Source organism: Camellia sinensis, chromosome 1 (genome assembly GCF_055761805.1).
Source record: "Camellia sinensis isolate YWXY chromosome 1, ASM5576180v1, whole genome shotgun sequence".
NCBI lineage: Eukaryota > Viridiplantae > Streptophyta > Magnoliopsida > Ericales > Theaceae > Camellia > Camellia sinensis.
This window is the reverse complement of record NC_138961.1, coordinates 253,379,916-253,392,437: the sequence shown is the minus strand read 5'-3', so window position 1 is coordinate 253,392,437 and position 12,522 is coordinate 253,379,916. Positions and strand designations below refer to the sequence as shown.

Sequence of the window (12,522 nt, the reverse complement as noted above, 5' to 3'; positions counted from 1 at the left end):
ACAATCTCAATATATGAGGAAAATCAATATCATACTTCTCTAATCCTATCTATAATAATTCTATTATTGAAATGTCTCCTTTCATACTCAGTGATTTAAAAGCTACCTGCTCACCAAAAATAGGATGCCAAATTAAACGTGTTCTTTTTTTTTTTGTTTGTTGGGATAACCGATAACCGTATTCTAGGCAAGGCTCCAAACCTCACGAGTGCAAACCTGAGCATCAACTAACAGCACTTAATCATATGATCCGAGCAAACAAGAGCTGCCAACAAGAGTTGAATCTGAGTTAGGTACATGGGGAGCAAACCCAGGCAACTTAACGAGTTGCCAACCTAAATACAATTGTTAGGCAACAAGTTGGTGAAAAGGAAAACCGAAGCAGTTTGGGTTGCACCTACGCAGGCCCAGAGAATAGCAAAGAAGACATCCACAAGTCAGCTAGGCGCGTGGGAGTGTCTGATTATGATACGAACCCAGATTGCAATAATCAAAATATTAAATGAAAAATAATGTGAAATAGTTGAAAATGAACGATTATGATTTTAGACATTTTTTTTAACTTGAGGGAAACTGGAGATTTTTAAAGCACGTGAATCCTCCATCCACAACAAGGTTGTGACCTGTGATATATTTAGCTTCGTTGGATGCCAAATACAATGCAGCCTTGGCTACATCAACCTCTTCGCACATGGACCCCTTCAGCTCCCCTAACTCATGCACAATTTCCATGATCCGATCTTGGGTAGCGTCCGGGAAGAAACCTGAAAACTGGCTGACCACCATGGGCGTCGGGATGGGGCACGGTGATATGCAGTTAATCCGGACCCCGTGCTTGCATAGCTCAGTTGCCACTGATTTCACAATCCCAGGTATTGTAAATTTTGATATTGTATAAGGATGTGGGCCAAGCCCACCCATAAGCCCACTAATGCTGGCAGTGCACAAAATGGAGCCAGAGAGAGCTGGTATCATGACCCGGGAGGCGTGCTTGATCCCAGCGATCATGCCCCGGACGTTGATCCGCATCACCCTATCAAATTCATCAAGGTCAAGATCAGCAATGCCTGGCGGGAATACTGGGCCCGTTATTCCCGCATTGTTGTACATTATGTCAAGCCTTCCATGGCGGGCCACAGTCATGTCCACAGCTTCAGCTACTTGGGACTCCACGCCCACATCGCACTCAATAAAATGGGCCTCTGGGCCCAGCCATTTAGCCACTTGTCTGCCCAATTGGGAGTCGATGTCAGCAATCACCACTCGGGCTCCATGTTGAAGGAACTCGCTGGCCGTGGCCCTACCCAGACCACTTGCACCCCCCGTTATTAGGGCCACCTTTCCTTCTAGCCTGCTTTCCCACCACATTTTATATTATAAATAAATAAATGAATATAGACCAAGGACCATTCTTAACTGTATATATGTACTTCGAGTGTTTTGAAAAGTTGGTAAAAAGTTAATTTTTTGACTTTTGTAGTCTATTTTATCTTTTTATGAGTAAAAAATATGAGAAGTGACTCAATAGGTAAACAGTTAAAATCTGACTTTTTTAGCCCTTCCCAAGAGACCCCTTTTATAACTTCTGACAAATATATATAAGTCATCTCATAAAATTGTGTAAATTTCACAAATATACGCAAGTTCATTCATAAAAATTTAAAAAATCACATCTTATATATATTTATGAGAATTTACGTGATTTTGTAAAATAACTTATATATATTTATGAGAACTTACATTAGTGCATATGGAATATACCTTATACATCCAAACACTTCCCATACACAAATCACAATATTGTTTTATCAGAAATTTTGTACAGCATTTTGCATCAACATGACGTGGCATTATTATTTGTGTACCACTAAAATGTTATAATAGTGACACTAATGTAATTAATAATCAAATTAATGAGTTTTTTGTTTTAAATTGATTGGCTCACAATACTACCACATCATTATGTATAAGTCTTTTATGTGTTTTCTCTGTTTATGTAACATTATTCTTTGTACAATTAGAAACATGTCACTATTTATTTTAAAGTGATAAGTTCAAAATTCAACAAAATCATTATGTACAAGTTCTCTCTACAATTTTTTTTTTTGTTTATATATCACTATATATATAAATAAAAATCAATCATGTCGTCAAAGAATATATAATACTTGAAATAGACACACACATCAAATCAAGAATGGATCCAACACATAAATGTAATATCCAGAAGAGAAAGGTACCATATGCCATCTACCCTATCTATGCCCAAAAATTTCTTAGAGAAGAGGGGTGATCATCACGCTTACAATTTAAAAAATCTTTTATTAACTATTACTCTTTCCGTCCCAATTTATTGGTCCTTTTAGGAGTGTCAACTTTTTTTTTTTTTGAAAGCATACAATCATTACACTTAATTTCAAATTTTAAAATATTTTTCAATAATACCCTTGTCTTTTCAATTTTTTAATATATTTATAATCATTCAATGGGGATAGTTTTGAAAATTACATATTTTTTATTTTGATTTTTCAAATGAAACCTATTATTTTGGAACATTTCAAAATAGAATAGTGGACCAATAAAATGGGACGAAAGGAGTAATTATTTTTAAATTATACATACTTGTCCCCCTAAGTTTGAAACAAAATAAATTGTTGCACAATCTACACTTTTTTATATGTGAAAGGTGAGATAAAATTATAAAATTTAACAATTTCAACAAAATATAATAATAAGATTTGATCAAAAGATGTTTTGTTCCCAAAGGATCAAATTCTATTATCCACAGATCCAAAAAGAGAGGTAGGACTCCGAGAGAGCATAGATGAAGTTCACAAAATGAAATGTTACTTTAATTCAAAAGTCTATCACGTCCTTTCATTTTTACATTTAAAATTGTATTTTGGATTTTCAACGATTTTGTTTGGTTCATAAATTTGATAAAAATAAATTAAAAAAAGTATATAAAATGTGAATAAAATATATCTATATTTCACTTAATTTTACACTTTTTTTTCCTTTTTCTTTCTAAATTATTTCTAAAATCCATAAACCAAATACAGCCTAAAGAAAAGAAAAATTTAAGACAGATAAAATTACTTATACACACACACACACACACACATATATATATATATATATAAGTAATTAAACAAAAATTGGATTTTTTAATATATTCATTTGTTTTTTATTTTCTTAACCCAATCAAAAAGGAAAAAAACTTATTTATTACATTTTATTTTCGTATATGTTTCTTTATTTTTTTATTTGTTCTTTTCTCTTTACAAATGAACACCAACATAGAAATCAGAATAATAAGTCCTCTGTTGGTAACCAATTTATTTATTGACCTGTTAACTTATCGATTCACATCACCTCTTCAATTTTTATATTTTTTTTTTTTCTTAATAAGTCAAAAAATTAACTTATAAATCACTTCTAAATAATGGAAAAAGATGGGCGAAAAAAAAAAACCCCGACGAAGTGAGATTAGAAGGAAGACTTGAATTTAGATTGCGTTGAAACAAAGGAGCTATTACTATTAGCCTAGCAGTCATATATATTGGAATAATATTATATGCACTAATTAATATACATACTAATATATCAATTAGTGATGTGATATAATTTTAAAAGTTTTAAATATTTATAATTTGTATAATAAATAGGATCATTAATAATATCATAATACTAGTCGATACACTAATATGTACACTAATTGGTACATATAACACCACCGTATATATTGACTTGACATTTTTTTTAAAAAAGATTTATGAATAATTGTTCTATGATTCACACCATTATTTACACGCAATAGCTGTTTAAAAAAGTGATGTAAATCATTCGCGTGGCCTTGTTGTTCAAGGTAGGTACGGCGGTTTTAACGTCAAATTTTGTAGGCAATTACGGAATGGGCAGGCTTTTTTTTTTTTTTTTTTTTTTTTTTTTTTTCCTCTGTGGCTGATATATAGAACTTGAGTTTGCCAGATTTGAGTTTATTTCAAGTATAAATTACCAACAAATATACTCAACGCAAACAGTAAGTCTAGTCTAGGAGGAGAGAGCAGTCACTAATCATTATCATACTTGGAGATATATTGTTGTTTTTGATAAAATGCAATCTGAAATGTAATCGATACCGTTTAATTAGGAAAGAAAAAAGTGTTAATAGAGACATCAAACAAACAAACAAACAAACACATGATGAACAACAACAATATCTTAGTTGAGTTGGACGAACTTACCTTCCACCAGCAGCAGCAGCAGCAGCAGTAGTCGCAGAAGAATATCTGGCGGCCTTGGGGGAAAAATCATTGAAGATCAACTTTAATTCTCTGTAGAAATTCAAAGACTGGTTTCAAATTTCGTCAAAGGGCTTGGTACTAGTTGTTATTGTCACTTACTATCCCAAAACAAAAACAAGACAAAATAAAAGAATTTGAGTTTGAGTTTGGGTTTGGGTTTGGGTAGAGAGAGAGAGAGAGACCTGGTCAGCAATCTGATGAGCATGTCGATTATAGTTGATTGATTGATTAGGAGCAAGCCTGAGATCCGAGATGGGATACAAAAGCGTTGAATTCCGCCAGATCTCGGTTACTACTACTGTTACTCTGTGTTTTGTCTTTCGTCCTCGTATATATTAATTAATATCTGGGTCTGATAGGTATTATATATATTAGTATAGAGAGAGAGGAATTTATTTGTTGGAGGGTTGGGGAAACAGCTTCCAGTGGCACTAGCAATGGACACGCATCTCCATGCAAGGAGAGAGCCGACTTCAACACGACGCCCAACCACATTCCGAGTTTTGCGACTTCATCCTATTTTAATCCAAAATTGATCATCCCCTCTTTCTCTCTCTTGATTATTTATTTCAAAATTTACTTGGATGTTAACGTTAACGTTAATGTGAATGTAAATGTATTAGTTCGATGTCAACTACATTTATAATAAATATGATTTCTTAATTTAATTTTTTAAATTTTTTTAAGAGTTGTTAAAATGTCCTTATAATATAAATAAATGACAAAAAAATTAAAAAATAGTAGACACTTTTCACTAAATTAAATATATTTTTTCTTAAATCAATACACTTATGGCATGTTTGATTGGAAGGATTAGAGTATGGGATTGGGATTATTAATCCGCAGGCCCAATTATCCTATGTTTGTTTTGACATTTTGTTTTAGGATTATCAATCCAATGGATAATTAATCCAACAAATTTGTAGGATTATTAGTAATGAGGTAGGGGTGGGATTGTGAATACTACACTAATTTGATTGGATTATTAATACCTCACTATTAGTATTGTGGAATCAAACATGGCCTTAATATTTTCATATATTTTTAAGATAATTTTTATATCCTTTCCAACACTAAACAATACATGAGGCGACTTGTTAATATTTACATTTTTTAAAATATGTAATATTATTGAATTTAATCATCTAATTTATTGGTATTGGGCTTTTCATGTTACTCTTCTGTCTCATTCTTTTTCATGCTTATTACTATTAGAACTTAACAATTTCGGAGAAAGTTTGTATCCAAAAAATATATATTTATTTAGGAGTATTTTTTTTAGGATCCCTGATATTATGATTTTATAGTAAAAAGAACATCAAATATTTTTATGATGTCTAAGATCCCTCAACATCAATCCAGAGAAAATTGGTTTAGAGAAAATTCAAGTCAGAAAAAATTGGTTTAGAGAAATTTTGAATTTCTCTGGTTTCCTTAGCCTTTCATGGATACTGCCAGAGAAATTTCCTTAGCCTTTCATGGACTCCAGAGAAATTTCTCTGGCCGTGGTTTTGATCCTCCACCATTGTTGCTACTGACAGTTCGGGAAAAAATGAGATGATTCAGTTTCAATTGCTAATGTATTGCCAGTTGTGGAGTCTTATGATAAGATGAAAGATCATGATGATCATACTATTAGAAACTGTAAGCCACCGGATGAAGTTGAAATGGAAGAGAAAATGCAAATTGAAGATCATGCTGAAATTAATTGTCCAGCCATGGATGATTCACCAAGTAATGTTGTGTAAAAACATATACGCTAATATTCAGCTGTTCCTTAATTTTGTCAGAATGTCATTAACAAGTTTAGACGTTGGATTTTTAATCACAATTGCACAAGTTATGCAGAATGTTTTCCCTGCAGTACTGATTTAATTTTATTACATAAATGTTATTAGCAAATTCGTCTTTGGTTGTTCAAGCCAGAGAGTTGAACCCAGAGAAATTCTAAATTTTCTCTGGAACTATAAAACTCTGATTTGATCAATTTGTCAATTGAAATACCTGGGGGGACTCTTTCTCTGGATATTTTTTTATTTTGCGTACTGCTTTAACGCTTGGGAGAAAAAAATGTCAAGGCTGGTTATGCTTCTCACAAGTGCCTCTGTGTTGCTTATGAGAATCTCAGGGCTTCTCAGGAAGAGTTCTCCAAGAATCGGAACAGTATTATAGAGCATCAATATGATTCGGAGCAGTTGAAGACCAGAGAGAATGAGGAAGACAATAGATCTGTGATTGAAACCTTAAGGTAATAGACATATATATATATATATATTAGGGAAGTGGGGTCTGAGTAAGTAGAGAGATAGGCAGTGTTGTATGGGTTTTACTGGGGAAAAGAAGGAATAGTTTTGGAAATTGATACCCAAAAGTTATCTGAAGGACAAGACGAAGGAAGAGGGCTGGGTTCTGTCGTTTACTAGCGTTGGGGATGGTGATAGAATATCTTGTATGTGAATCGAAATATTCTGTAAGTCAAATTTCTCTGATATATCTTTAGGGACCTTAGACATGAAAAAATAATTTTGTGGATCTTTTCCATTACCAAAAGTGGGAGAGGGAACCTAGACCAATTTTCCCATTTATTTATTGTATGCACTTATAAAAAAAATTTAAAAAAATAGATAAAAATAATTTAGATTTAAAAAAAAAAAAGAGAAAGAGTAACACGTTTCGCCATTTGTTTTTGTCAAAATCATATGGAGAGGGAGAGTAATGATAAAATTTTAAAAAGTACTTATAGCTGTGATAATGAGATAATTTAGGATAATACTAGATATACTTTCGATTTTAGAAATTGATTTACCCTCCTTCCCATGTTTAGAAGGAGAGTAAATTAATGATAAAATTTTAAATACTTTTACATTATTATATAATATGATAATGTTGATTTATTTTTAGGAGAATTTTTTTTAAGGTCCCTAATAATAATAATTTAGCTGATAAAGGACACCCATAAAAATAGTGATGCATCAGGTCCCTGAACAACTTGGCGCGCGTTTTTAATTATTTTGTGGACCAAAATACCCTTGCCAAAATCAACACAGAAACGAAACTCATTCCGACGTCTGAGTTCCATTCCAAACATCCAGCATCTTCATGAACAGGAGAACAACAGAATTAGGGTTTCAACATCATCTTCACCATCGACATTAGAGCTTCGTTATCTTCTCCAAAAATCATTCTCATTCCTTCCTCACAAATTTCTCTGACCTAGGTTAAAGCTTCGTTTTCACTGCTCATCATCATCTCGGTCCATTTTCGTCACGTCGCATCTTCATCTCAGGCCATATCAGCTCGTCATTTAAGTTTCATCCTAACTCTAGTCAGTTTTTCTACAATACAACTAGATTTTCTCTGGAAACACAGTTAATAGCATTTTATATTAACCTTCCATAAATTAGGGTTTCAATTTCGTAATAAAAAGTTACCTGAATTTGGAAAAAGTTATTTCTGTGTGTTTTGAACTTATTCTTAAACATGATTGTGTGATTTTATCTGTAAATTTCTCTGGCATTTGAATTTCTCTGATTTTTGCTTGATGTATGTTTCTTCTTTCAATTTTCTCTGGCATGTTTATTTTCACAAAAATAATTTTCTGTGTTTTTATCTTATTCTTTAACATGTTTCTGTAATTTTGTCTATAAATTTCCCTGCTCTGTAAATTTCTCTGTAATATGTATTTTTCTCTGCGATGTCTATTATTCTCTTGCCCCTGTCTAAGTTTCTCTGGTATTTATAATTTTCTCTGACTACATCACATCACTTTCTTCCCTTGTGTGTCTCTATCATTTTTAATTTTCTTTGGAATTTTAATATTATGGACTGGAATGAATGTTTCTTCTTTGAATTTTCTCTGCCATGTCTATTTTGAGAAAAAGTTATTTCTCTGAATTTTGATCTTATTCTTGAACATATTTCGGCGATTTTGTCTATGAATTTCTCTGCTTTGTAAATTTCTCTAGAATATGTATTTTTCTCTGCAATATCTATTACTCTCTTGCCCCTATCTAAGTTGCTCTGGTATTTATAATTTTCTCTGACCACATCACACCACTTTCCTCCCTTGAGTGTCTCTATCATGGTTAATTTTCTCTGGTTGTATATGTAAATTTCTCTTGTATTTTAATATTATGAATTGAAATTATCTCTGGAATGGAAATTTCCTCAAGAATGTGTAATTTTCTCCAGAATGTGTATTTTTCTCTGGTATGTTTATTTTGTTCAATTCTTGGTTTCAATATGGTGTAATTCTCAGTGGCATGTTTACATTACTTTGTTTATTTTATCTTACTAATTGTGAAATGGAAATTTTCTTTCGTTTGCCATGTTTACTTTTTTCCATCATTTATTTTCTCTGGTATGTTTACTTCTATATGTAATTTTAACAATTATTGAAAATTTCTCTCCCATGTTTATGATGCTGTGTTGATTTTCTCTGACATTTAATTTTTAATGTCCAATTTTCTCTGGCATGTCCAATTTTCTGTAATTTTTCCTTATCTGTAATTTTCTCTGGCATCTCCAATTTTCTCTTTTCTGTAATTTTCTCCCTTATCTGTAATTTTCTCTGACATGTCCAATTTTCTCTGGGATTTAATGTTGACATCTTTATGTTTTAATCATTGTCTAGAAATGGCAAAGCGTAAAAGCAACGAAACACCAGAAACACCAAGCAAAAAACAGAAACTCTCAGCAAAAAACAGAAACTCTCTCAGTCTTCTTATGGGCTAAGATAAAAAACCAGCAACAAAACACTAGAAACACCAAGCAAGAAAGAACAACTCTCTCAGTCTTCTTATCATTTAAGATCAAAAACCAGCAGCAAAACACCACAAACTCCTCACCAAAACACACAAGTCCAAGGTGATGAAGCAACTAGCATCCAGATGAGTACCCCAACTTCAAAATACTCAAGCTCAAGGGGGAAAAAACCTGTTAAACTCCACAGAAAGAGAGCTCACTACAGCATTCAATTCCGATCCAACCTCTCATCTGTCGTTTCCTTTTTTCAAACACTTAAATTCAATTCAAAACAACTTCTAGAGCTTCAAAAGACCCCATTCTGGTATTTGATCCAAGCTCTAACCACTGGAAGGATGGATCCAAAGAAATCTAGAAAATCTGATGATGATGTAGTTGCCATAATCCAATGTTACAATGAAAAAACAAAAGCATTCACAGTTGGTAAGAAGAACCTGACCTTTACAACAAATGACATGACCTTAATTTTTGGTTTGGAAGGAGGTAAAGGAACCATGTCATTAAGATACTCTAAAAAGCCAAAATCTGCATTCATCGGGAGAAGATTCCAAAAGGACACAAGGCTCACTGGTCCTGTTCTTAAAAATGCCTTGGTCAAAGGAATGAAAGGCAAGCAACCAACTAACTTCAAAGATGTAGCAATCATTGTTACATTGTACTTGTGTCTCACCCTATTTTTTGCAACAAGTGGGAATTCAATAGGTTGGGTTTTTATAAAGTATGTGGAACCTCTTGAATCAATGAAACAGTATGATTGGCCAGAAGCAATCACATCATCATTGATTGATTCTATCATGGCATTGCACAAAGCTCCAAAAAAAGTTACGAGGTGTGTCATTGCATTGCTGGTAAGTATAATATCCATTCAAATTTGCAATTATCATACTTACAAATTTGTGCGTTTAGAAAATTTTATTTACTTTAATTTTCATCACAGTATTGGCTATGTGAACATGCAACTATCATTGACTCGGAAGACAGTAACACAACTGACTTCCCAAGATGTGCCAAGTGGAACCTGCGAACCTTGACAAAACAGCTGCAGAAGACACCAGTCCACTCTTTTGTACCTCGACAGGTTAGATTCCTATTGCTACTAAAATCTCAATGAAATTCCAAAATTTCTCTAGCCACTACTTTGTTTCCCTCCTTGTGCATTGATTGATTAAGATCAATTTTCTCTGAACTATCAATTTATGTTTTCTTCTTTGGTTACCACTGGTCTATTTCTGCTATTGTAATCAATTTTCTCTGCCATCCAAATTTCTCTGACCACAATTGTAACACATTAACTTATATGTTCTGATTGATTTTCTCTAATATCTGAATTATGTTGGTTGTTTCATAATTTTCTCTGGCCCATAAAATTTTATCTCATTGTGTGTAATTTTCTCTGCCCATAACTTATGTGCCTTGCATCTTTGATAAACACTGTTTATTTCTACTCTTCTAATGAATTTTCTCTGGAATCTAAATTTCTCTGACACAATTATAGTAAAACATTAACTTATATGCCTTGATTGATTTTCTCTGATATCTAAATTATGTTGCTTGTTTCATAATTTTCTCTGCCTCGTAAAATTAACTCTTTGTCTCTAATTTTCTCTGACCCATACAATTTTCTCTGAAGTTTGTTTCCCATTAGTATCATTTAGATGAATTTTATTTTCCTTATTTGAATTTTTTCTCTCAGTGAATTTTGTAACATTTCTCTAATAAAAGAGTCTCCTGTTATAGATAGATAAGAAGCAGCTAGTCAAAAACCCATCAGAGGAGTTTTGTCTTGGCAAAAAGACGAAGAAAGAATCAAAAAAGGCAATTGTCAAATTCAAGGAGACATTACAAGATCCATCTGAAGATAGAGGAAATGAACAAGCAGAAGGCAACATAGAAGAATACGAAGCCAGCAATGGACAAGAACATCAAGCAAGCAGCGGAGAAGAAGAAACCAGAGAAGAAAGTGAAGAAATAGAAGCAGAAGACAAAGAACAAAATGAACAGAAAGAAAAAGACATTGAACAAGAAGATGAAGAAGAAGATGAACAGCAAGAAGAAAACAAGGAGGAAAGTGATGAGGAAGAACATAATGAGCCGATGGACTAACAACGTGATAGCATTTATGGCTCAACAATGCATCAGCCTGAAGAATTTGAGAAATCAAAGGATGCCCAAATTGCTGATCTATGTCAAAGACTGAAGGCACTTTCTCAATCTAAAAAAGAAGAAGAGAGAAATTGGATTGAATTACTTGCTGAAAAGGATATTTCAATAAGAATCCTGACATCACTTAACTCAGAACTTCAAGAAAAAGAAAGCACAATCCAAATGAAACTAAGGATGTTGGAGGTTGAAAAAGCAGACGATACAAAAACAATTCAACAGTTGAGGTGTTCAAATTCAGAGCTTGAAACTGAAAATGCTAAATTGCATGAACAAGTTCAAGAACTATCCGTCCAACTAGCAACACAACCATACTGAACACCAACACAACTTCAACCACAAGGTCAGTGAAAATCTTGAGCCACAAAAAGTTATGTCCTTGTGTCAACATAACTCAGAGAAATTTCTATTTATTATAATTTTCTCTGTCATTGGTAATTTTCTCTGGAAGTTATATTTCTCTGAACACATTAGTTATATTTCTACTGCTCATTTTCTCTGTATATTTTCTTATTCCATTTTTGGGGCTTGTTTGATTTTCACTGTGTATAGTTGGAATGCAAGTGGAACAACAACCAACAACCCAACAAGAACAAATGGCACACAAAGAACAACCGAAACAAAAGAAAAAAGTCTATGGTAACTGCAAAATATTGAATTAAATAAATTTACATATTGAAATATCATCTGTTACTTCAGAGAAATTTCACTTTTCCTAATATTTTCACTGTCTACAGTAAAAAAAGATCCAACATCAATGATAAAAAATTTAAAGGCAAAAGAAAGGAAGGAAAAGCAGTATGATCTAGAATTTCAATATCCCAAAGTTGCGAAAGTGACTAGAGCTTCAAAACAAGCTGTAAAGCAAGCTGAGCAAAGCACGAAGGACAAAGAAGTGCTTGATGCTGATGCGTACGTCTTGCCTCAACCTATAAACATCAGAAAATCTTGGGTCTTTCCACAAACTCTTCCGATTTCAAGATTGATAAAAGATCATGTAAAAGACATCTTGCAGCACATATCAAATGTGTCTGGGCTTGAGTAAGTACAACAAACAAAATAGAAGATAACAAACAACAAATTACAGACTTATATTGCATTAACAACAATTCAATCCATTCTTTGTCATCTTGTAGGGCTTTAATTTGGACAAGTGAATTGAATCTCATTACCTTTAAAGACATTAGAAACCTAATAAAGTAAAAAGAAATTGCCAACAATGTAAGTCTTTCCCTTTCATCAAAATTTCTCTGCAATGTTCCATCAGTCTTTATAAACCAATATTACAATT

The 12,522-nt window shown here is 32.8% G+C and overlaps 1 protein-coding gene across 2 annotated transcripts; it reads right to left on the bottom strand.

Annotated features, from left to right (window-relative positions):
* Positions 1 to 217: 217 nt before the first annotated feature.
* LOC114298040 (zerumbone synthase) lies at positions 218 to 4,845 on the bottom strand. Of its 2 annotated transcripts, none has more exons than XM_028242575.2 (3): positions 4,490 to 4,845; positions 4,248 to 4,337; positions 218 to 1,351 (listed from the first exon to the last, which is right to left on the bottom strand). In XM_028242575.2, exons 1-3 carry the CDS (start codon positions 4,510 to 4,512, stop codon positions 559 to 561), a joined length of 906 nt encoding a protein of 301 aa, XP_028098376.2. In that variant the 5' UTR covers positions 4,513 to 4,845; the 3' UTR covers positions 218 to 558. The 2 variants fall into 2 exon arrangements, with proteins under 2 accessions (XP_028098376.2, XP_082758777.1); XM_082902651.1 differs by having other exon boundaries at positions 218 to 1,354; positions 4,490 to 4,835.
* Between the last annotated feature and the right edge of the window lie 7,677 nt (positions 4,846 to 12,522).